The sequence below is a fragment of the Chrysochloris asiatica genome, unplaced genomic scaffold (assembly GCF_000296735.1).
Source record: "Chrysochloris asiatica unplaced genomic scaffold, ChrAsi1.0 scaffold00020, whole genome shotgun sequence".
NCBI lineage: Eukaryota > Metazoa > Chordata > Mammalia > Afrosoricida > Chrysochloridae > Chrysochloris > Chrysochloris asiatica.
This window is the reverse complement of record NW_006408538.1, coordinates 25,949,915-25,976,238: the sequence shown is the minus strand read 5'-3', so window position 1 is coordinate 25,976,238 and position 26,324 is coordinate 25,949,915. Positions and strand designations below refer to the sequence as shown.

The following is a 26,324-nucleotide window of genomic DNA, read 5'->3' as shown; positions in this document are numbered from 1 at the left end:
GAGGAACTTATGCAGCTAATTGCATATTAGAAGGGCTTTAAATTTTTCAGTAGGAAGGAAGCGAGGAAAAGAAGCTTGCATCTTCGCAATCTGGATCAGTGTACAGAGCAGGGATCGACTTACAGGCTTTTCAATGCTCCCTATTAAATGTTTATATATATATATTCAATTTTATTTAAAACATTTTTGTTTTTAGGGGGCAAAAAGAAGAACCTACTACAAATTGAGTTTTGGGTACCGCTAAGCAAAAACAGTCAAAAATGAAAAAAAAAAACGTGAAGATGGACTGATGTGACCAAGGACGGGAGAAGACTGGAGGCTGGGTGTGAGTGACTGACCCCTTCTTTGACATCTGAGCTTGACTGAGGTCAAATGAGTAAATACTGACTAGTCCATGGGCTTCCCCTGGGTGCCAAGCGTGGGGTAAGCCACTGTTTTGATTCCATTTCTACATAGGGGAAAAGTGAGGTACAGAAAGCGTAAGTAACTGGCCCCGATCATCCATTCAGACAATGACAGAGCTGAACCCTCCTGTTCTGTAGCGTCGCTGGTATTCCAAGTCTACCCACTGGACCCAGGGAAGCAAGGGCTGCCCGGAACCCAATCCTGCAGCCAAGAATCCCTCACCTGGAAAAGGAAAAGCAGTCTTCTCTCCATCTAACAGCTTTGATTGCAATCAAATTACCAGTGTAAACAAGATTTATTAGGCTTTTAATTACCTTTGCAGCACTGATTTGCATGTGGACAATGTGCTAATCACAAATGGCTGTTGCAGCTACTCATTAAATATCTGGGAGAGGCAGGCAGAATCTTCAGCAACAGCAAGGCCAGGTCAGTGCAGGGCTGGGAGGAGAGCCTGCCAGGTCCCTCCCGCCTCTGTTCTCTGGTGCCCTGGTTCTGGAAACCTGAGCATCTTTTGCAGAGTACAAGAGCAGAACTGCCACACCGCAGTGATTATTAAAACCAGGAGTGGGTCTAAAAACGCTTCACAGACTCAAAATCTTTACCCAAATGTGTGGGCTGAGTAATACTGTACTTTTAAGAGTCATCATGCCAGCCTCAGAAATGACAGGGGCCGCAGGAACCTGGCCCTTTCCTGACACTTGGGTATCAGCTACTTTCCCATGAGCAGGGAACCACTAGCTCTGAGAGCCAGGGCTTGTTTGGAGCACAGGGTCAGAGTGGAAGAACTCAGGCCCAGACTTGACACCTAAGCTTATATTATACTCCCACTCTAAGTTGCAATGGACAAGATTAGGACACCTGAATCATAGAAAAACAATAGTCACAGGGTTCTGCTGTGAACAACCTTCTCTAGGGTTCCTGATTGAGCTCTCTCATTCTCTCCCGTCCCCAGTCATTTAGAGCTGGTGGATACACGAATCCGGAGGATCCTAGTGTACCCAAAACCCACCCTGGACCGAAGTCTCTTTAATGAAAGGGAAGAGGGGCCGGGGCATTCTTGTCCAAGTCATTCAAAAAGCTGTTGATGAGGATAGTCAGAATGAAAGGCTTCCTATCTGTAAAAAGTTTTTGGCTTTCCCTTCCATTTCCTTTCCTGTCCGGGAAATTACACTGGGGACTTAAAAGGTGGTGGGCTCAGTGGAGTTTCCTGGAAATGAAGGATTTCCCCAGGGGAAACGCATGATGATGACAAGTAGAGACCAGTTACAATGTGCCCTTGGGTGAGTTGTGGGCTTGGAGAAGGACTAGGGGTTGTGGTCTTTATTTAACTGATAAGCATTTCTCTTTCTGGTCTCAACGGCTCCACTAGAAAACAGGTAACAGAGTGAGGTGTGGGTCAGATCAGTGATCTCCCAAACAAATGCTCCAAGTCCAGTGAACAGCCAGACTCCACCTCCCGGAGCCTGAATGATAAATGTCCTGCTCTGCATTGACTGGCTATGTGTTCTTGGGCAAGTCACTTGCCCCCTCTGGACCCAGTTTGCCTCCAGGGCCTGACATTCAGGGTGGGACGAATAGAGGGGTGTCCTCCAGTTCAGAATGCCTGACATATTACTGTGTTCCTGCAAGGAGACTTAACCCATGGAACCAGCCAGTCAGTGATCAATATTTACCAAGTGTTCCTGCCCAAACCAGTTCTCCTTGGCCGGCTGCCCAGAGCCACCCAGAGGTGGTGGCAGTGGTGGTGTGCCGGCCAGTGGCTCTTGGCCACAGAGGTCTTGGGAAACCTGTCTGAGCCCATGGGATGCACCTGCCCAGCTCTAGCTGAGCTCCTTCCAGCTTAAGGCCCCATGTCTTCGGAAAGGCTTCTATACAGACCGGTGTTCCTCTTCCTTCTGAGCCCTGAGCCCAGACCTACCCGTCATACCCCTATAGACCCACCGCCTCAATCTGCCAGGGCCCAGTTATACCTCAGTGAGTCCACTTCCCCAATGAGATATTTAGTCAGCTCCTGGAACAGACACCTCTCCAACTTGCCCCTCACCTCAACTCAGCAAGGACCTGGCAGAGGGCTGGGCACAGTCCACATCTGTGGCCCTGCCGCCCAGTCTGAGCCAGGTTGCTAGCCAAGGGCTGGAGAGCCTCATCCACCATCATCCACAGTGATCCTGAATGCCTCAGGTGAGGGAAGGCCGGGGAGGACAAGGTATGGGAATTAGCATCATCACATTAATGTGGCTGGCTGGGCTAGATCAATGCCTGAAACTCTGATGCCTAAGGTAAATCCAGCGCCCACCTGTGTTCAGTGGCTGGAGGCACTTAGCTGGGTCAGGAGCAACGAGAGGAACATCTCCCTATAGCAGAGGTGGTGATGCCCCCAACACCCAATATGTATGAGGGTGTTTTTATTACAACGTAGCACTAGAAGAACCGAATCCTGCGTTACAGACAAATATCTGCCCAGGTGCCCACAGAACCACAGTGAGAGGCTGTACAGAGTCAGGGGTCCTTTGAGACAGGACCCCTGGGTGCTAGTGGTCTTGCTGTTATAGGAAGAGCCTACAGCAGAGGCAGTGACCATAAGCCACGAGGAGCCTGCGTGGGCAGAAGACCGGACCTGACAAGCTCTCAGGACCTTTGTGGTCCCGAGGATCAACAAGCCTCTAATCTGATTTATAAAGTACGGCTGCCACCCGCTGCCTGGCGGAGGTCTGCGATCCTGCCAGGGTTGCCTGCAGCGTGCACCAGGCTCGGGAGTCTCCGCTGGGCTGGATAATGAGGGCGGAGCACTGACTGCAAGTGTCCCTCTTGGTCATTAATGGGGCCCCGCTGTCTGGGGTCAGCCTGAAGAGTGCTCAGCAAGAGCATCCCTAACCCGGCTCTAATCGCGAGGTAATTAACTGGGGACTTGCCAGTCTGGGTCACATGTTCTTTGTGAGGCCAGTTCCTCGTGGCTGGTGGTCCCACCCCTGCACAGCTCTGCCCCACTCACTGGGTCCTACCAGGCCATCCTGGGTGGGCTCTGTCCCTGTATGCAGGTGGATGACCTGCCAGGTGACCGTCAGGAGGTACTGGGAGCCCCTCACTTCTCGGGGTTGACCCAGAGTTTAGAATTTCTAACTCTTCCAGAAGTCAAGAAGCAGAAGAGGAAAAATTGGCCCCGTGAAGGGGCAGTTGGTCAGGATGGATGAACCCAGTTTTGATGGAGGAGAAACAACGTTCACCTGGGAGGCTTTCTCAGAGGCCTCTTACCAGGCGCTCTCCCGAGGAGCCCCTGCGCACCCCGCCCCTGCGGCACCCTTCCGCTCACCTGTGTGACAGAGTGGGTTTCATGGAGTTGAGGGGGGGCTGCATGGGGAGTTTCCCAGGGGGGTCACTCTGGCGGCTCTTCTGATGTCGGAGGAGTAGCAGCCGGCCGAGCTCCTCACACCAGGAGGACAGCAGGGCTGCAAGCAAGGACATCATAGTCAATGGGCACCCTCGGCCAGCACGTCCCACACACCCCATCCCCCCGTCTCCCCACATGGGGTGTTCTTGCTCTCAGCTTCATGGGACACTAAGCTTTCTCAGCAGGTTTAGTGTCTCAGCTGTAAAGCAGGACCGGTACCCCCAAGGTGTATTGTTATCGCTACAAGAGAAGATGAGAGGGTAAACGTTTAAGGGTGGTTCCTCTCAGGAGTACTGGTCAGAGGTGGCAGGAAGGGAAACCCAAGACCATGAAGCGGTTGCAGATGGAGCCAGGCGAGACTGACAGCAAGCAAGAGTAGGCAATGCCTGCCACCCCAGGCTTCCCTGGGAAGCCCACCAACTCCCATTCAAGACAGTCAACGACACAGGGCTTCCCCTGAGTTGGGGTCACGGCATAAAACCACAGCGCATAAACCAGTCGTGGCCACAGCCTTCTTGGGGTCTGTTAATGGCCCCAGGAGGATCACTGGGCTCTCCCACAAACTTCCTACCCAGAAAATGCCTCCTGCACCCAGGACCCACCCATATACCTTCCAGTCAGACCCACGGTCACCCCCTTGATGGGTAGGGTGCTAATGCTTGTGGGGACAGAGGGCAGTGCAGAGACAGGGGTGTGGCTGCAGTCTGCCAGGGAACAAATGCATGAGAATCTTCCAGATCCTGAGTCTTCAGAACCAGAGACAAGAGCCCAGGATGAACTAGGGCCAAACTGCTGTCCCAATGCGGCCACCGTCTAGTTCTGGACTCAGAACTGACCAGTTCTTCCAAAGTACTTGACAGGAGGGTGTAGGGAAGGTGGGAGACCTGAGGGCCTCAGTCTGCCTGTCTGTCAAGGGGGAGCATTTCCTCACAGAGCCAGAGTGAGCAGTGGACGGGAGATGCCGACTGTGGAAGCAGAGGGCTCAGCATACCTAGCCAGTGCTCACTCCCACAGGACTTCGGCAATACTGTCTGTTCTAGAGGACCACCTGGCTGGGGCAGCTAAGGGCGTCTGGAATCAGTATTGCTGGAGTCAAGACCCTTGCCCTCATCTTAAGGCTCAGGGGCCACGATCCCCTTTCACAGAGGGGCACATGGAGACTCACAGTAATCAAAGGCAAACAGGGCAGAGAACCTGCCTTGTGTCCAAGGCTGGAGCAGGAAGTGTGGGAGAAGTCTCCGCCCCTGTGATTCACTGAGGAACACTCAGGGTCTCCTCCGAGCCCCATTCGGCATCCGTCAGCTGCCTGGGGGAAGACTCCCAACCTCGCTATGTCCGTATCATGGGGACAAAGTGGGCCCATCATCTTGGGGAGGAAGAAGCAGCTGCCCAAGTTTCTCTCCTGTCTCTCACTGGTGGGAGAGGGGTACCCACATCCTGGGTGGTTGCTGGGGACTGATAGACAAGTGTGGGGTTGGAGAGGGGTAGCAGGGGTCATCCTCGGTCTGTTGGGTAGTTGCTTGGTCTGTGTGGTGTGAAAAGCGGTGAGTCAGGGCTGGAATCCACCTGTGACCTACTCCCAAGTCTCCTCCCCTAGCTGGGGGCACCAATGGGTGAGTTGGGGCCTACTTGGAGCTGAAGGCAGATGGGGAAGGCATAAAACTGTCACAGTCCCTCTGTGGGCTCCCCTTCCCACCACAATCTACAAAGGGAAGAATGTGTGAGGGGAAAAGGCCCCACTCTGGCACACCCTCTGCCCAGAAATAGTGACCAAATGCCCTTAAAGTGAGAGCCCAGCAAACATCTGCAGCAGGAGGAATGGAAAGCAAGTAGCCTACTGAGAGGCCGGAACACTCAGAAAATGGACTTCCGGATTGCCCTATTCTTCTCCCAGGCCACTGTTTATGGCTGCATGTGTGGGGGCACCAAGCACTCGTAAACTCATCTGCACAACCAGCCATGTGAAGGAGCCAGAGTTTGGTGATAGGGTGGGGACTGGGGGCGCTTGGATTTGGCACAAAGGATGCTGCAGATGGTTCTGCTCGCAGGCGCTCTGCCTGGGAGTGGCCATGGAGGGATCTCGGTCACCTTCCCTATTGCTGACGCAACAGTTGTCAGCAGGGGGATAGGAGAGGCTGTCTTGTGTCATGGCTGTTTCCCAGTCTGCAATGCTGGAAAGCAGGTGAGGCGCGCACGCGTGCACAGAGGGGATACCAGGAGAGCCACATTTCATAACCAACAGGGAAAGAGTGGAAAAGAGGGTAAATGAGGGAGGGCCCCTCCTGCATGACTGCTTAGCACAGCAGACCTGCTGGCAGTCTCGGCCGAGCCCTGTCACATGGCAGACGGGTGGGCGCATGTTCTCATGACGGCATAAAACAATATGGGTTGTTCTGAGGCAAACGCCTGTTAATGACAACATGTGGGAATTTGCAGTCAACACGAAGTCTGGGGCCCTGTCTGGGAGGCAGGCTGAGGCAGGTGTGGTGAGAGAAGGCCAGTTTCATGTGCATCATTGTCCAGGTTTGGTCTGTGCAGTCCTGGGGGCATCAGGAGGGGGAAGGGAGGAATCCTGGCATGGCATGCAGAGTGGCCTGTGCTCCACTCCCAGCTCGGCCCTCACAGCCAGTCCTCCACCCTGTGCTATAGGACTTCCAGGGGCACAAGTCAGAAGGACTCTCCAGCCTCAGTGTGCACGCACCATGGCCCTAGCTTGAAGGCTGTTCTCTCCTCTCCAGAACAGTGCCCCGCCTGCCTTCTCCTGCCCATTCCACAATGGTACCAGGATCCAGTCTAAACCCACACAGCTGCCAGCCACCACGGTAGCCCCCCTCCAGCTCCACTCAGCATTTGGGGTGTTGACCAGGGAACAGAGTATGAGTGCACAACCAGGAAGGTGGGCGTGGGGCGGGAGGCGGCTGTAGGAGCAGGCCCTGGGCAGGTGGGGGCTCTTTAGGACTGACCACAAGAGCGGATGGGACCATTTCCTACTGTGTGCAGAGCCCTGTTGGGGAGGGGTGGGGAACATCCAGATGTTTCTAGTGCTGCACATGACAATGGCCCCCACTCCATCTCTCTCCCAAGGCAGGGCCAACAAGCAGGAACCCAGGCATCTGGGCTCTAAGGCTGGCCCCAGGTTCCCTAACCAGTTCCTACCCATCTTTCTCCCCGGCCCTGTCCAGGGCATGCTAAGGACCATGTGGGGTCCTTCTGCTGATCTTACAATGACACACTGAGACTAGGGTCTAGGGAGGACTACTTCGACCTCAACCACAAACTCTGACCCAGGTTTCCCAATACTGCTCAGACTTCTCAGCATAGAACGTGGGTAAGCATGCACAACGCAACATATCCAAAACGAATTCCTGAGCCCTCCCCAGCCCCTCCTAACTGCCATTCTTCACTTAGTCTGCCTTAAATCTCAGCCACCAACATGTCAATCACTCACCCAGTAGTCATTCGACAACAGCTGACCAACACCTGCGGTGTGCTGGGTCCAGTCCTCATTGGACAAGATCAGTGTCCTGCTCAAACCCTTCTCCCATAGACTTTTCCTGTGGAAAAGTCCCCAACACTTGGGACTCACATGGCAAGATGGTGAGGCTGCCCTATGTTTAAGGACCCTGTGACGTGCATGGTTAAGAGCAAGAGGTCCCAGCAGGCTCTACCTGCAGTATAGTATACGTAGGCACATAGCTACATCTCCTTGGGCCGATGACACCACTTCTCTAGGCCTCAGCTTTTCCCTCTGTGAAATGGGCAGTATCAGTGTTTGCCCCTAGATTACCAGGCAGTATGGGACCTCCTGTTGTAAATGGCTTTGTCAGTGTGCGTGGGCACGCTGGGTAGACTTTGGAGAGCGGGTGGGACATCTGTACTTGCAGAGTGAAAGACCCCTCACTCTGAGCCTCTGTCACTTACAGGGCCACATACGTTCATGCCTCTCTGCTTCTGCCTAGTAATTCCTTCCTTGTTTATTTTCTCATAAAACTTCTTCAAGATACTTCCTCCTGGGGGATGTCCCATCCCCCAACCAGTGCCAACGCCAGCAGGGCAGGCAGAGCTGTGTGGAGCACAGCTAAGCACACTGGCTAGGGCCCCACAGATGGGGTTTGAATCTTGTCACAAGCTGCCTCACCTCTCAGCTCGTTTCCCCATCTGTGAAATGGGCTCAACAGGCCTGCTTCTGAAAAGCTGTGAGATGTAAATTAGCGCAGTAGTTATGAGTCGGGATACTAATCTTAAGGTTAGCTGTTCAAAACTACCAGCTGTTCTGTGGGAGGAAGACTAGGCTTTCTGCTCCCGTAAAGATTTGCAGCCTTGGAAAACCTGTATAGGGTTGCTATGAGTCGGAACTGACTCCGCGGCACATAACCACCACCACCACCAGTCTATAGCAGATGTGTACCAAGAAAAGGCAGAGGGAGGAAGTATGGGGAGAGGACCACAGAACCTGGTACCTTGTACCATCCCCAGAGGAGAAGCCCCTCGGATCTTAGAGTCACACTGTGTCTATGGGACAGGGAGGGAGACCGACGCTAAGCCTTTCCTGCTATGTCATTACCACCTGTCTACCTACGCCTCAGTTTCCTCACTCTAAAATGAGGATGACTCTCTCCATCTCATTAGGGGAGTTGTAAAGAGTTGCTTACTTGGTATCATGAAGTAACAGGCACACAGCAAACATTACTCAGATTTGAGTAGTTAAAGTAACAATTTGTGTCACTGACCCTGTTTGCTGGATGAGTGACCAGCAAGAAGACATGGAGGCTTGCGTGGGTGTGGCTTCTCTCCATCATATTGACCACAGGACAGAGGGGAGAACAAGTGTCCTGGGTGGGCACACAGTGTCTGCGAGCCCTGGACCCCAAAATAGGTGACCAGGACCATTTGTCCATTTTGCCATAAGCTTTGCCAATAAGGTTCCCTACTTCCTCCTCCTGGTCTTCCTCTGAGTCACAGTGGACAGAGCAAAGGCCACATCATTTGTTTTGTTCTGCCTGAGACACCAGGAGGCAAGTCCCCTCCGTTCCCACAGTAGGCAGGCAGGCGTCTGAGCTCCTGGAAGCAGGTCTTTGAGCTCCCCAGGCTTGGTGTGGGCAGAGTGCAGCCCCCGCCCCCACCAGCCAAACAAATTCATCTGGAGTTGGGGGGGGGGGCGGTCCAGATGCCTTAGGATCCAGACCAACCTGAGACCCTTGACACCATCAAGGACTCTGGCTTGGTGGGCACTAGGAGCTTAGACTCAGATGGCTCTGCCCATAGGAGCAGTGGCAGTAAGTCCAGTGGATGGGGGACCAGAGCAGCCCAGGGAAGACATCTGGATCAGCCTCTCGGGGTTTCTGTGGCCTACCTTTACTGTCTCTCTAGTGATGGTGGTGGTTATGCGCCACGGAGTCGGTTCTGACTCATAGTGACCCTGCATAGGGTTTTCTGAGGCTATAAATCTTTACGGGAGCAGAAAGCCTCGTCTTTCTCCCGCAGAACAGCTGGTAGTTTCGAACTGCCGACCTTGAGGTTAGCAGCTCGACTCATATTTCTAGTGTTTCCAAATCTGTTGTGACCTTTGAATTTCAACAACTAGGATCACTTACCTGTAGCTACTCCCTAGCAGGCCCGGTCTTATGCCTGCACTGGAGTGGCTCCCAGACTCCGGGGTAGGAAGGTAACTATAGAGACCGTCCAGTTTAGTGAGTGGATGCTGGCAACAATACCATGGAGGTCATCCAATGTGCAGGGCACAATTTCACCTAGTCCTGCCCACCACTTGAGGCAGCCTTTACCACTGTGTTCATCTTCCAGTTAAGAGCATTCTGGAGGGGGGAAAAACCAGCCCAGGGCCACACCCCAGGGCCATGAAAGAGCTGGAAGGCACGCCCAGGCAAGCAGGCTTGAAAAGGTTAGCCAGTATCCACGCCATTCCTCTGCCTGCTCAGGTGACTCTACAGATAGAATTCATCCATCTGAGACGCACATCTCCTTCCAATTTAATGTCTCTGAAACAGACACACACCACGAGAATCGCAGCTCTGATATCTCAACCAAGTGACCTCACCTTCCTCTTTTCCTCATCTCTAAAATGATACTACCCAACTCAGTTACTATGCATTAGTTGATGGTGTGTTTTGTGAGACTGGAAGTATGTTCTTTCTACTTAGTGATTTGTGAAATGACAGCAGACTGATGAAATCCAAGCACTGTGGTTCTGTGGCTACGGCAGCGTGCACCAGCCACCCAAACTGTGCTGTTGCGAAGAGCCGTCAAATTGGTTCCGATTCACACCGACCCTGTATAGGGTTTCCCAGGTGCTGGTGGTGAGTTTAAACCGCTGACCTTGTGGTTCAAATCGAGTGCTTATCTAACAGCGCCACACCAGGGCTCCCACATTCGTCCCTTGATTCACCAACCATACGCTAGGTTGGTGAATCAAGAAGAGTGTGGGACGAGGGACTGAGAGCCAAATTTGCAGTATCTGCTCCCCAAGATTTTTCATGCTTCCCTACCTGCAGCCTGACCACCCCCACCAAAAAATAAACCAAGTAACAGCCCCCTAAAGAGTGAGGGTAAGTTCCCTGGGCCGGAGAGGCTGACTGTCGGAAGGAAGCACAGCCCCCCCGCCCCCCTCCATGTGTTTCCAAGGGTAGTGGTGGCCTCTACTTGCCTCTGGCCCAAAGTGCAAACCTGGGAAGGGATGTCTGCATGCATGAATGGGAGATCGTGAGTCTCTCGCAGGAGGACACCAATGCCGCTGGGTCTGATGAGGATTTGGGAGCCACAGAGGTACCAGGAGGGAGGGGTACAGCCGGCACCTTTCAGACAACATAGCAGGGAGCGGGGCAGCCTTTGGGAGCAGAAGGCAATCAGATGGGGCAGGGGAGTATAGGGGAAACAGAGCAGGATCTGGAAATAGGAGCATCAATGGGACCAGACAAGCTCACTGGGTACGCGTGAGCCCTGGAGACTGGACGTGGGCTTGGAAATGACAGAGTGAACTGAAGCTGCCATGTAGCCAAAGGGAAAAGGCAGCTTCATCGGGTGAGCAGGCAGTGAAAGACTGAGGGGGTGGGTGGGGGTGGGTGGGGTTCACACTCCTGGGCTGTCTGGGGATCAGAAGAGGGCGGGAAGCAGAGGTGGAAAGCAGGAAGGGGGTCTGGGGTGGGTGGGATGAAAGGCAGTCTGGAGAGGAGAGCCTAGATGGGAAGCAGAGCCAGCAGGGGAAACTTCCCACATAATGAAACAAAGACATGTTAATATCAAAGAGCATCTCCAGTCTCAGTGGCTGACAGGCTGCAGGAGAGCAGGAGGGAGAGCTCTGTGCTCACACAGTGCCTTGGGGCCAGGGGAGCTACAAGCACAGCATGGGAAGGGGCTTCTGACACTCTCCATGCCCTATGGGATGGGGAAAGACTCAGAGGCAGCCAGGAAGAGGCCAGCCCGGCAGAGGGGATAGACTCTACCTGTTTGCAGGCCTACTATGAGGAACCCAGAGATAAAGGAACCAAGCTTTGTAACCACATAGGAACAATGACAATTCTTATACCAGAACTGGAAACTCAGAAGCACACAGGACAGATGTAGGCAGAAGGCTGACAACGTTGTATTTCCAGAGGGCAAAGTAGTCAAGGCAACAGGCTGGAGCCGGGTGGCTGGGTTCAAAACACTGCTCAGCCCATGAGCACCTGTGTGACTTTGGGCAAATTACTTAACCACTCTGTGCTTTGGTTTTTCCCTTCTGCCAAATGACGAGAATGAGTAACACACCTACTAAATGACCTAATATTTGCTCAGCCCAGTGCCTAGAACATAGGAAGCACAACGTTAAGAATAAATGCAGTTATTTTTGTTACTGTTGCTGAGCACAAGTCCCCTTAGGATTTGGAGGGACTCCCCTACCCCCTCATGTCTTCCCACCTTCTTGCTGTTGTTCAAATGAAGTATTTTTTTGATCCACCATCAAGATCATCACACAATGCTTATTCTCCTAGAGCCTAGTTTTGTACCACCTCCTTCAGACTAGATGACCCTCCCTTCGCCCCCGGGGTAGGCAGTGCCCCCTCCACTGACCGGGTACTCCCCATATAGGTGGTGATGCTCTCCAGACTGTGTTCGAGGTTTCCCTCCCCTGCCAGACACACTGCATTGGCCCCAGCAGTCAGTCTGGGCAGACTCCTTCCTCAGAAGCACCTAGGGCCACTGTGGACTTTGTAGCTGTCCTGTCCTCCATACTGGACCAACAGAGTGGCTACCAGAGGACCTTTCTTCTGCCTCAATTACGGCCGGTCACAGCAGGGCCTGAGCAGGGGTAAAGGAGTGCAGCCCGGGATGCCTATGTGGGCTTTATCCCCAGCAGGGATGATCCATGAGGCCAAGAGACAACCCCTCTGCCTGGCATGGTGCCTACACCTCCAGGCGAGGCTCCTGCCTGTCCTCCTCTGCAGCTTCTTCCCACTGCTGAGGCCCCCCCCTCCCCCCACCTCAGGTCAGTGATCAATTGGACCTGGGGGATCAGGGATCTGGGCTCTAACACAGTTAGTTAGCCCTCAGACAGGACTGTGGGGCCCGCTCATGGGCGTCCAAAACTGGAATGATCGCTGCACTGCGCACACTGGGGATCTAACGCAGCCCTGAGCATTTCACCCCCAGCACCCTTGACTTCATAAGACCTTCACAGACTTCAGTGGGGCAAGCAGCCAAGAACAAGAGGATCCCTATTCCAGGGAGGTGGGGAACCAAAGTGACTCCACCCCAATCTCTGCACAGGGGAGGACAGGCCCTGATTGGATTCCCTCTAGCCCACAGGCCCATGACGGCACCTGAGGAAGCGCATCTCCCCACATGCCCTCGCCTTTTGCACCCACCTCCTCATACCTAAAACCCAACCACCCTCCCTGTGCTGTCACCCTTCCTCTCCAGCTCAGGGCTGCCTGGGGCACAGTGGTGGGCACTAGGCCACCCTAGTCAAGGCCCTGGTGCTGCAATGGGGCAGGGTCATGTCCAGCAGAGCTCTGTGATCTCTCAAGCAGTAAGGACGATCTACCAGTCCCTCTAATGGGGCTCCTGAGATCTCCCCTTGCCCAGGTGCACCATTATCAAGGCCTGACTCCAGAGAGGAAAACCAAGTCACTGGCTCAGGGCGTGGAGGGTGGCAGGGCTCTGCAACCTCAGCTGCAGGTCACAGACGAGTCAACCCACGTAGCTGCAGGCTGGACTCTGGTGGCCCTGTCAGCTGATCCCGGAACGTAAGACCAGTGGTAGCAGTGCACTAACTCCAGCAGTTCGAGATCATTCCCATACTTCTCCCTGGGGTCCAGCACTCTGTCATCTCAACTCTGAGTGGTGGCAAGAAACCCAACTTAAGGAGGAAGGCCCAGCTCTACTCCGCCTGTCCCCTTTCTTCCCCCCGCCCCCACCCACCAAGCTCAGAGGACTAAGCAGGTAGGTGGCTGGGGCTGCCTAGGATCAGCAGAGGCTCCCGGGCCAGCTGCAGGGCCTTACCTGCTTCTTAACCAGCCTGGTCCAGGAGAGGGCCCTTGGACCTGCTCCTCCCTGCTCAGTACAGCTCAGTGCACGCCCACCCACTCTCCCAAGGATAGCCGAGTTGGCAGGAGCTGAATCTCAAGGCTGAAGGCGTGTGAACTCGCCCTGGGAACTGAACTCCAGGGAACCCTGGAGTTGGAGCCCGAGCCTGCAGGGCTGTTTCCCAAACTGGTCTGACCGCCCTTGGCCATCCCTCACCCAACAGAGGAGTGGAGGTTGGGCGGATTGTGCAGGAAGCACTGGCCAGATAGGACATGCCCAACAAGCTGAGTGTCTCCATGGGCCTTCTGAAAACCCCAGACTGGACAGTTTCCTGCCCAGCACACTGCTTTCTGGACCATCACGGTCACACGACGGGTGGAGCTCAGGTTCCGCTGAAAGGATTCCTGGAAAGGACCTCTCCACAGTGGCTCCTCTATCCTAGCAGTCCGGCTGACCCGCCTCAGTCCCTGGAGGTGGTGGGGTAGTCATGGTGCCGAGAAGCGAAGCTAGGGAACACGCGTGCCTATGAGTATAAGTGGGTTCACAGCAGGTTCCGCAGCAAGGCAATGCCTCCTCATTTACCATGGAGTCCTGGTGTGGCGCTGTGGGGTAATGCGCTGGACTGCAGAGTTGGTTCAAAATGCAATGTCAGCGGTTCAGGCTCACCAGCTGCTCCTGGGAAACCCTATACAGTGTCGCTATGGGTAGGAATCAACTCGACGGCACTTAACAACAGCAATATGTTGGCTCTGAGGTGAGGGTCGGGAACTGTTAAAACAACTCAGTGGAAAATTATACAGCTAATGCACTTAGCTGCTAACCTAAGGAGGGGTGGGCAGTATAGGTTTCTATTACCAGCCCACCAGCGATGGGCCGGTCCCCCTTAGTCCAGGCAGACTCACCTCACACTGGGGTGAGCCACAAGGATTGAGCTGAGGCAGGCCTCTGCGCACCTGAGCTCTGTATTCTAGGGAGAACATGGGTTCCTACAGGGCGGATCCCTTCAATTACCCAAGAATGTATCAGCGTGTCCCTGGGGGTAGGGGGTGGGGCATGAGTCAAGCGTCACCCCTGTAGTCCTGAGCAGGACCAGAGGATCCAGGGTAGCCTGCTGCAGCTGAGATGTACCACGCAGGCTCTGAGCTGCCACCCGGGGGAGCCCCAGACCAGGAGGGTCCACCGAGAGCCCATTTCCTACTCTGCACATATAACATCTGCAGGGAGCCACAAGGGTAAAGCGAGGTTACGGGAATTAATTTCTTCCCTGGGCAATTTAGTTTGCTGAGGCTTCTCAGCTGGGTACACACACAGTTCGATTGTGTCTCCCCTTCCAGCACACAGAGAGGTTGGAATGAGGCCCCTTTCTAAGGTCAGCCCCCTTCCCCCACGTCTCAACACCCTAGCGTCTGCTCTTGGGGACACTGAGGTCTGGCTATGAATTCCCACAATCCTTTCTGGCCCCGCGTGGGATCCCAGACCCTTGGCTCTTCCCATGGGACCAGGAGCCAGTGACAAACAGCAGACTTCCACTCAGCCCAGGCCTGCAATGACACCAGGGGAGAAGCACCTTTGTTTACACGAAGCTTCCCAGAGCTGGACAGCAGATCGGGGGCTTTGTAGGGTGATCTACATCCATGAGAGAAAGAGATGAGCCCGTAAAACCTTGCTAAGCAGGCCCCTAACCCAATTCAGTCTGTCTCCGTCCCTCCCTGCCATGACCTGATGAACCTCTAGGAAGCTCAGGTTCCTGGTGCATGAAAGATGATGGCCATGGCATCCTCCTAACCTTGGTCAGGTGAGCCACAGTCTCCACTGTATAAAGGTGCACTCACTAGGCAGGTGGGCATTAGAGTCCAGCTGGAAGCACCCAGGATTTTCACTTCAAGTGTGCCCCAGATGTTGCCCCCACCCACCATGGGTGAGCATTCGAAACATCCAGATACTCCTTCCTGGCCTGTGTGGGAGGCGGTGCCCTTCAAATGGGCTCTTGATGCAGAACTGTGTTTAGCCTGTGGCCATCAAGTCAACGGGGGTCCTGGTGTGGCGCTGTGATAAGACACTGGACCACAAGGCCGGCGGTTCAAACTCACCCGTCGCTCCTTGGAAACCCTATACAGGGTTGCTACGTGTCGGAACCGACTCGAAGGAAGGCACTTAGCAACAACAATTATGTCAATGCCGAGGTATGGAGACGCATGTGTTGCGTGTAACTGCTCCCATCGGAGCCTCTATTTCCTGACGGGACAGTTTGGAGATTCAAACTGCCAAACCTTCAGGTTAGTGGTGAAGCCCAAATGGTTTGTACCACCCCGGCACCTAGAACCATGTTACGGGGTCTTTTTCTTCCATCTTTGACCCATTCATCCCGTAAGAGCTGCTGTTGTCTGTAGGTTTCATGTGACTTTACCAGGACTCCTTAATGGGCTGAACCTCTTTTTCTGAGCCCTGCTGGCTGAGTAAGGAGTTCACTCTCCTCCCCCAAGCCTGCTACCAGCAGGGGGTTAGGTAAGGAGGTCAGGGAGCCCTGGAACACCAGACCAGCCTCCACTTGCCCCCTGGGTGGTCTTTTCCCACAGCAGGGCCCCAATGCATTTCAGAGAATATCTGTTGCAAAGGATTACGATTATGTGTTTGAGTCATTAGTAGGCAGACCCCCTTTGACACAATCTGACACGAGAAATCGTGGAAGAGCAGGAAGAGAGAGGATTCTTCCGTTACGTGACGAACCGATTCTCTCTGAGGTTTCTTTAAATATCCATCTGCCTTCTTGCGATGAATGGATAAGAATTGTTTATATAAGAGTTCAATTTACATCTAGTGCGCTTCCTGGCTGCACCTGTTACTGAGAGCGTCACACCTGGAGAAATGGCAGGCCTAGACTTAGCCAGCTGGTTCCCCAAACCAGGGGTTCTCAATCTTGCATCAGACTAACCTGGGAAAAGTAGAGTGCAGTCTCCACCCCCACCCGACCAATTCAGTGGGTCTGGTGTGGGATCTGAGAATTTGCATTTCTAACAAGTTCTCAGGTGATGCTGATGCTGCTCAGACCAAGGGTACGATGCAGGTGTTCAGCCTGTGTGCTGTATAAAGCACGCCCTTTTCCCTTCTTGGTCCAGACTATGTGCCGGTTTCCTTGGCAGACGCTCTCTGATGCTGACCTCTGAAGATGGCCTTCACAGCCCCCGAGGTGTGACTCTGAGTTCTCTCCCTCTGTGTTACACTGAAGGAACCTGGGTTTACCTACAAGGTAAGGGCTTGGCAGACCAAAGATCACACAGATGGCTCAGGACCAGGCGACATTCCCTCTGTTGTGCCCAAACCAGAAAACTGGAGCAGACCCGACAGCAGCATCAACTGTGTGATCTTGGGCAGAGCCCTGGGAGGAGGGTGGTTGTCCTGTTTCTTCGGATGCCCCAGAAGTATATTAAAGTGCACATCAAGTTCCCAGTAGAGAAATGTGATTCAGGCAAACGTCCACCTCACGGACCATGACTGTCTCTCCCACTTAAAGCCATAATGAGTCTCAGCTCCAGTGCCCTTGATCCTGACTCACAGAGTGGCTGTGGAGACAGAACTAGCTCATGCAGGCTCAGCACCTCTCCCCTGCCCTGGTCACAGGGGTGCAAGTGAGCAGCCCCAGGCCATGTGCAGCCCAGGCCTGCCTCCCCGCTCCTCTTGCAGAGCAGCTGAGGCCTCTGCAGTGTTCAGTCACCACACGCTCTCCTGCCCTCCCCACCAGCACCTGCTCTCTCCCTGCAGGAAACAGCTCTCTGCCTTCTGCATCCAACAGAAGCCCTGACAAAAGAAAGAGACACTGGGGCAGAGGGGGTATCCGGGCAAGTGGCCAACTGGCTCCAGCTGGACTCTGAGGAAGGTCTCTGGTCTGACCACCTGATGAGGCCAGAGGGTCTCGGATGTCAGCCAGCCTGGGGGTCAGGAATCAAGGCAGTCATGCCTGGGGGTGTTGTGCTGTTCCTTCCTGGGGACTTCAGGCCCCCAGAGAATCTGCAGATGGGACTTCCTTCTCTCATTGCTCTGAAGGCAGGTGACATAGGGACGAGCCCTTGAGAAGGTCACCTGCAGGCCACACAGAAACTCAGACAGCCCCTTTCTCCCAGCAAGTTTCTGGAAATCTATCCCCATTACACAGAAGGAAACTGGAGCTCAGAGAGGTTAAGACATTTGCCCAAAAACAATCAGCAGGGTGGGATCTACTTTTTCTTTAAATGACAATACGACTTTTGTTTCCATAAATAATACACAAGCCTATTCTCCTTGTTGTTGTTGTTGTTATGTGCCGTGGAGTCGGTTCCGACTCATAGTGACCCTGTATACGGTTTCCGAGGCTGTAAATCTTTACGGGAGCAGAAAGCCTCATCTTTCTCCCGCGGAACAGCTGGTAGTTTCGAACTGCTGACCTTGCAGTTTGCAGCCTGATTCGTAACCACTATGCTACCAGAGCTCCTTAGAAAGCTAATATTTCAGATACAGGCCAGAGAACAGGGATTTGGGCCCATGTCTACTGGCTTCCAAATCTGTATTTTTCTGGTTATATTTGAGGATTCCATCTCCTGTTCCTCCTTGTTTAGTTTTAATCTTCTGAGATGTAATCTCTCTGCATGGCACAAGAGTTACAAGCCAGGTCCTTAACCTAAACACTGGTCGTTTGAACCCACGCAGAAGCACCCTGAAAGAATGGCCTAGCAATTTGCTTCCAAATGGTCACAGAGATGACACGAGTTGGAATCACTTCAATAATAATTGCCTCAGTGTTGTTGTTGTGAAGTGCCGTTGAGTCAGTTCCGGCTCACAGCAACCCTGTATTGGGTTTCTGAGGAGCGGCTGGTGACTTTGAACCACCGACCTTGTGGTTGAGTGCTTATTCTATGGCGCTCTTGTAATTGAAAACATACAGAAGTATAAAAAGGGAGTATGCTGAAAAACGGTCTTCCCAGGCCCACCCTCGTCTCCAACTCTTCTCACCAGGGGAATGAACCACTCTGGCTGTGGCCAGGGTGAGCTGGTCATTTACATCAAACAGGATCTTGGCAGTGATTGTTCCCACCGCCTGGAAGGCTCTTGCCTTAGATATTCATGGATATCCCTTCTCCTCACAACTTTGTTCTTACTAGTCGGGGGCTTCCCAGACAGTACCAAATACAAAAAGTCCCCACCCCCCCACCCCCCATTCCCTCTGCTGAGTGGTCCTCCTGCTGGAACATGAGGAGTGGTGGTGGTCCACAGGTAGAATTTCTACCTGCCATGCAAGAGACGCACGCACCTCATGTGTACCTCCTCCAGCCACCTGTCGGTGGAGACCTGTGCACTGCTATGACGATGAGCAGAGTCACACACACCAGGAAGAAGTCTGGTTGTCTACTTCTGAAAATCAGTCCGTGGAAATCGGAGGATCACAATGATGGGGTGACGGTGCATGTCTGGTAACATGTGGTTGTGCTGTGTTGATTTAACAACAACAACCACTGTAGCACGCTCCTCACTCCACATACTGGTCAAAACCTCTCCCCCAGTGCAGGGTTTCCCTGTGTTGCGTGCACAGCCAGCTCCCTCCCTAGTGCTGAGAACAACACCTACACGCAGGAGGCAGTCAATGACGAAGGGCAGCAGGGAACACGAGCATCTCACTCTGACGTAGTGGTGGTGTGCTTTTCTGAACCACCCTTTAAAAATAGTGTCTCAGCTCAAATAGACCGTCAGGCCTGGAGAACAGACTCTGCCTCTCTACCTTGTGTATCTCTAGAGGCACACAGCAAATGCTCAGAATGACCCAACTGGACATTAGACCCCTACCTCACACCATGGACCAAAAAAGAAACAAACCAAGGCCAAATAACACTGTGTCAAAGAAGACACAAACACTAACAACTAAAGAAACAAAGAAACAAACCAAGGCCAAATAACACTGTGTCAAAGAAGACACAAACACTAACAACTAAAGAAAAATATTTTTTAAAAAATGAGTTCAGTTTTTCAACATCACAATGAAGAACTTCTAGTATATCAAACCGTTTCCTTTGTTGTTGGTGTTGTTAGGTGCCCTCGAGTCGGTGGCTATGCAGGCCCTGCCCGGTCCTGTACCATCCGATTGTTATTTTCAGCCCACTGCTGTTGTCACTGCGTCAGTCCTTCTCGTTGGAGTCTTCTCTTTTGTTTTCTGACCCTCCATTTTTCCAACCAAGCATGATGTCCTTTTCAAGGCACTGGTCCTTTCTGATAACATGTCCGAAGAAAGAGGCGAAGTTGAAGCCTCCCCAGCCTGGCTTCTAAGGAGCATTCTGGTTACATGCAGGAGAGTGAAAAGGCCTGTTCCATGGTGAGAGGAGAACTTGTCTCAGACAGAAGATCCATGAGATGCAAGTTCAAGAAACTCTGGGGAGTAGGGCTCCCTGTGTCTGGGGGTTGTTGTTGTTGTTAAGTGCCGTTGAGTCATTTCTGACCTATAGCGACCCTGTACAGGGTTTCCGAGGAGCAACTGGTGAGCTTGAACCGCCAACCTTGCAGTTCAAATTGCTTTGCAGTCTGGTGCATTAACCCACAGCGCCACACCAGGACTCTGGGGGTAATAACCCAGAAAAGCTGCTCAGGGCTTCCCTCTCACTTGTTTATCCAAGAAAACGCCGAGATGTCGACTAAAGCGCTCCAGCTGCCCTGCCCGCCCTACGCAGAGATAACCAAGCAAGGAAAAACACAAAACCTGGGAGTCTGGCAGGGCCTGGGGAAGTTTGACTCAACAGGCAGCAGCATTTACCAAACCTCACATCATCTATCACCAAGGGCCCAGTCATTTAGATACTGGGCATTTGACTAAACTAATATGGGCGTCTGGGGCGAGGCATGGCTGGGCGCTTTCTATCTGCACCTACAAATTACACTGTCACACACAATCCGATTACTTCGACTGCCACATTTATCTCGGGTGCAGGGCCACCCTTGGCAGCTGGCTCTGTGTCTCTGCACATTTGTCAGGAATAGCGGGAAGTTCTAAAGTTTCAGCAGGAGTTTTAGCATTGCTCCTTGTTCCACCTCTCACTCAGCAAATAGTTGCCCCTGGTACCCACCCGGAAGGAAAACGAGCTGCACCAGCCACTCCTTGGAACCGACTCCACAGCACTTCAGAACAACAGCAGTAGCTGCCCAGGCCTCGGCCTAAGCACCAGGGTACAGAGAAACCACAGTCCTTACCCATCTGGAACCTAAGAGGGCGCATGAAAGGAAGTATTTGAGCCAGCCGGCAGGCTACTGCACTGAGTTGATACCAAACTAGGCAGACCTGCAGACTGATGGGTCTGCATCCAAGCTGTCTCATCTAGCTGTAACCCTTCATGGGACCTGTCATCGGACAGGATGCCCAACAGAGCCACCTGCAATGTGGCGAGGTTCTAGACCCATGTTGCAATAACAGGGTCACTGGCCACATGGCGCTGAAACGTGGCAATCGCAGCCAAGGACCTGAATTTTAAGTTACATTTAACTTTAACTTGTTACACAGAAATCGCCACATGGCTCCTGGGTTGAGCTGTGTTGTGACGCTGAACCCGGCATCTGTCAAGTGTCCAGTGCAAAGCTTCCCACGACACATGTCCAGCAAAGGCTTGAAGATGGGCAGGACTCTGAGACCTACCCAGAATACGACAGATGCCATCTGATTAGCAGTCACCTTAGGGGTCTCACAATCCAACAAAGCGAGTCAATGTCCCATTTTAAAGAAAAAGGAACTCCGGTTATGGGTAAGGATATCTGTACAGAGGCAGAGACAACTCGAGACCAGGTGTTTGTGGCTTCGAAGACCCTGTCTTCTACCCATTAGGCACATGGTAACAGATGATACAAACAGTTAAGAGCCATAGTTTCTGGGGGAAGCCATGAGGGCAGGTCTTTGGCACAAGCTGGGAGCACTGAGCCCTCTATCCTCCTCTGGTCACCTCCACCCATGGTCTGTGGGTATCCGATGGACCACGCCTCATCAGCCTGCATCTTGTCTGGCACAGTCTCTTCTCAGGGGCAAGCACTGAGGAGGTGGGTGTGGAGCACCGGGCATTGGGCCTTTCTATCTACTTGGCCTGGCACCAGAGTCACCCCACAGCCAGGCACTACCTAGCCTGATCCTATCTGGGATCTCTCTACATACCACATGCAAGTGTATCATCTGCGATCTGCAGATGATACAACCTTGCTGGCTGAAAGTGAAGAGGAAAAATACTGATGAAGATCAAAGAGCACCTCAATGGAAAGCAAGCAAAAATCTTCATCACTGGACCAAACATAACACGATGAGTGAAGAAACAACTGAAGCTGTTGAAGACTTCATTTTGCTTGGATCCCCCATCAGCACTCATGAAAGCAGAGTCAAGGAATCAAATGAGGCTGCATTGGGCAAATCTGCTGCACAAGACCTCTTCAAGTCTTCAAGAGCAAAGATGTCAGTTTGAGGACTAAGGTGCACCTGACCCAGGCCATGGTATTTTCAATAACCTCATAATGCATGTCAAAGTTGGACAGTGAATAAGGAAGACTGTAGAATTGATGCAGTTGAGTTATGCATGGTATTGGGAGAAAAGTATTAAAAGTACCACAGACTGCCAAAAGAATAAATAAAACCCATGTTGGAAGAAGTACAGCCAGAATGCTCCTTAGAAGCCAGGAAGGCGAGACTCCATCTCTCATATTTCAGAGGAACCAGTCCCTGGAGAAGGACATCATGCTTGTGAAAGTGGAGGGTCTGCAAAAAAGAGGAAGACCCCCACAACCAGATGAGTCGGCACAGGGGCAGCAAGCAGTAAGGGGCACAGGTATAATAGTGAGGATGGCACAGGATCAGGCATTATTTGGTTCTGTTGTGCATGGGGTTCCTGTGAGTCGGAACCCACTCAACGTCACCTAAAAGCAACAATATACTAATTCCAAGGAGCTCTGGTAGCGTAGTGGGTTACTGCCGAGGTCAGCAGTTACAACTTACCAGCTGCTCTATGGGAGGCAGATGGGGCTTTCTGCTCCCATAAAGATTTACAGCGGCCTCAGGAGAAGCTATAAATACAGGGGAGCTATGAGTTGAAAGTCTTGGTGTGGCACTGTGAATTAATGCGCTGAACTGCAAAGCCGTTTGGACTGAAAAGCTGTTTGAACTGCAAGGTCGGTGGTTCAAGCTCACCAGCTGTTCCTTGGAAACCCTAAACAGGGTCGCTATGGGTCAGAATCGGCCCGATGGCACTTAACAACACGAGTTGAAAGTGACTCAACAGTACCAGCACATACCACACACCAATTCCAGATGCAGCCCCATACCGAGGCTTTTGCAGAGTGACCACGGCAGCAGACAGATAGCCTCAGTGACACCTGGGTCAGCGAGGGAGCTTGGGGACATCAGCATCGTTCTCCTGCTGGTTAGTGCCAGCTCAGATGTCCAATAAGCAGGGGTCAAACCACCCTCACCAGGATCCTTAGGGCTCAGGGTGAATCACTTCCCTACTCTGGTCCTTGGTTCCCCTTGGGGGTGGGAGTGGGTGCTCCCTTCTTGATCAGAGTGAGAATACTGTTACAAGCATGTGCAGACCCTTCTGTGAGGATTGGACGGGATGCAAAAACCCACTAAAACCTGGATTTGGGCAAATTCGGAAAGGATTCCCATGTGCTGGTGGTCAGGTTTTCCTAGGAGCCTCGTAGCAGCCTGACCATGAGCAGGCATATCCATCAGTGCTGGGAAGACAGGAAGAGCTGGAGTCCAGCCTTCAGGGCGTCCTGATGGCAGAGGACTTGGCCCAGGATACCCAAGACCCATCTTGGGAATCCTTCTGGGCTCCAGGTGGTCACTGGACACTGACTCCAGATGACCTGTGTGGCTGTTAGACGCTGAAGCATTCGGAGGGAGCAGCCTGCCTTAGATAGGATGCAGGAAGTCCCTGGCCAGAGCTTATTCCTGGGCTGGGAGGCAGGAAGTGGACCCCAGGCTACAAGTCCCTAGAAGGATGAGTGGACCTGGAAGGGGCTGGGATGCGAAGGAAATGCGGGGGAGGGGGTGGGGGTGGGGTGAACCCAGAGGAACTGAGCAAGTCTCCCCAATATACTGCCTCAGATTCTCTGTACCACCCAAGTCAGAAGGATCACGTAGCCACTCACATATTAGAATACATGAGTTTACAGAAAATTGTGCCAAGAGGGACGGGGAACCGCTACTGACGGGAAAAGAATGAGATGGGGAAAGAGGCAGGGAGTTCTTCCTTATAAGTCACCTCCTCAAAGGCAAGGAAGGTACGGTACCCAGGGAGTTCCCCCAAAGGGACCCTCTGTCACGGGGACCACCAGCACTCACCCCACCCTCCCATAATGCCAACACTCCTTTGTTGCTACTTAAACCAATTTGGGGATAATTCTGCAGGCAATTGTCTTCCGATTTACAATGCAGCTCTGTGATTGCATAAAGGCTGATGGTTCAGACTGTAATTGTATGGTAATCACTTCTGTTTATGATCGATGCAGAAATCACTACTGTTTTCCAGCAGGCTTGTTAAATCAAAAAAAGTACTGGGGTGGGAGTGGGGTGTAAGGTTTATTTCTGAGAGATGCAGTCCCAGAAAAATGTAAGTAAGTGGAACAACTTGGTGTTGGAGGTGGTGGCTGGGAAGGAACGAGTCAAGATGGACACAGGCCACAGACACAGAGACAGTGGGGGGGGGGGGGGGGGGGGAGAGAACAGACGGGTGTCCAGGCAGACCCCACCCCACACCCACCCACCAACACACACTACGAATCCTGCTCTTACCTATTACTACAGGAGGGAGGGCAAAACAGGTGGCAGGCTGGACACTACCAGTCAGGGTTGCAGCCTCCTGCCTTCCCCATCTGGGCTCTCCCCACCTCCTCCTTGCCCCTGCCCAAGGCTGCCTACCTGCCTGATGCCTGGAAACAGGATGGCAGATGGTACTTGGGGGTGGGCTCAGGTGGCCAGAGCAGTCTGGACTTGTGAGCTGAGAGGCAGGTTTAGCAAGGAAAGAGCTGCCCACCTGGTGAGCAGAAACTCGACCCTCCCGGAGGCTGCAGGGACAGGCCTGGGGTGGGTAAAGCCAGGGCGGCCTCGATCACTCCATGGCACCAGAGGATGGAGGCAGAACTGGCTGGAAGCCAATGGCTCTCCTGGGAGGAGGAGCAGATGCCAACTGTTGTGTGCAACATACACAGGCCTCTCTCTAGGTTGCAGACTGAGCTCTGCTACAAGCATATACTTCCTACATTGTATGCCCATCTTTGCTGTAAGTGAGGCGGGCCACCAGCAGCATGTTGAACATCACCACTGGGGCTGCATGCCACCAGGAACTCGGGCTCCAAAGTCAACAGGACCATGCTCCTCACGCTGTCCCCTCCCACCTGTGTAAATCGCCCCTTCATAGTCACAGTTCTGCCTCGCCTCACCTGGGAAGCCTCCATGTCCTGGACCCTGTGGCATTGATGGTGATTGAGAACTGTCTCCCACACCTGGCTGGAGACCCCTGGCACCAGCTTGCTGATGCTGGCAGGCTGCACCTTCCCAGAGCTGAGTGGAGACCTGCTATGTGGTTTCCCTAGAGTCCGGAGTGTCACACTGTGCTCCAGTCTCCAAACTGTCCTCCTGGGGTCCTGGGGCGGTGGGCAGCAACCTCAATCCACTCACTCTTAGAACATGACCCCAGTGGTCTCTGAGCCCTTTCTACCTTTGGATCAGGCCCTCGAAAGAGGCTACCCCCATCCGTTCTGGGCCCTGAATTGGAGCACCCTGGCCGTCTAATTAGGGGCTCAGCAGGGCATGCCAGGCAGACTCTGCAAATCCTTAGAAGTGAAACAATCATTTCTAATTGGACTTCCAGGATTCGGCTAAGAAAACAGACTACTTCTCCCCTAGGGACTTTGTAGCTGAAGTATAGCCACACAAATGATAGGTATTCAACATTAAAAACACGGTTGGCTGAGAGTGAGACGTTCTGCTAAAATTCAGTTTCCTAAATGGAATGCTGAAACCCAAGTGCAGGTTATGTATGTGGTTCTGTGTATATGTGTGTGCGTGGGGCCTGCACGTGTCCACACAGGCCACAGAGAATTCTGAGCAGGGGTTTACCTTTGGGGGCCACAGTCCCACTTTTGTGTCCCACCCCCAGTTCCAGATGAGAAGGACCCACTCGTGTCTTCTCGTGGACACTTCTGGAAGGCAGAAGGCCTAACTAACTCCACCCTGCTCCCTGACCCCCAGTGCCCAAATCTGACCAATTTTGCTAAGGATAGATTCCCTTCTCCCGGAGCTGAGGCAACACTGCGCACGTACCAGCAACTTTCTCAGCTCAGAAAACTGACTGTACATAAGCGGGATATTTTTGCTTCTCACTCCGAGTTGTACCCTCGGGTTCTCCAGAGTGTCCTGGCACCCCATTCCAGGGGAAGAGCAGCCAGGATACGCTACAGGGAGCTGGAAGAGGGCATGGGGGCTCAGTGGGAAAAGGCCAGGGCCAGCAAGGGAGGGAGCTGGGCTTCTAGGGAAGTCTGGTGGGCAGTACCTCAACAACAAGGCTGTGAGGTCAGTCACTCTGATGGACGGATGGACAGAAAGACAGGCAAGTTGAGGGGCTGGAGTTGGAGGTGTGTAGAACCAGCTCACCAGGGGCCAGCTCTGCCTGGTTTGGACTCTGGGAGTCAGATTTGGGTTTAAGCTGAAACATACCGCACACTCACACCGCCCATACTGGCGCACACACTGGACACCATGCTCAGCAAACAGTCCTCTGCCCCTCCCCTCCCCTGGCCTTGGAATCCAGGGACTAAGCAGGAGACAAGTCACTGGAAGGTGTCTCGTGTGCTGTCGGTTCAGTTCCGACTCATAGTGACCTGGTAGACGGTTTCCAAGGCTGTAAATCTTTATAGGAGCAGAAAGCCTGATGGGTCTCCCTCAAAGCAACTGGTGGATTCGAACTGCTGACCTTGCAATTAGCAGCCCAATGCATAGCCCATAATAGTACCAAGGCTCCAAGCTGTG

The 26,324-nt window shown here is 53.0% G+C and overlaps 1 protein-coding gene across 1 annotated transcript in view; it reads right to left on the bottom strand.

Moving 5' to 3' along the window:
• ZMIZ1 (zinc finger, MIZ-type containing 1) overlaps nucleotides 1-26,324 on the bottom strand; it is a 115,201-nt gene that overhangs the window by 28,474 nt on the left and 60,403 nt on the right. Inside the window, exon 4 of the mRNA XM_006837437.1 lies at nucleotides 3,716-3,851. Coding sequence (XP_006837500.1) covers nucleotides 3,716-3,851 — 136 coding nt within the window. The remainder of the gene's footprint in view (nucleotides 1-3,715; nucleotides 3,852-26,324) is intronic.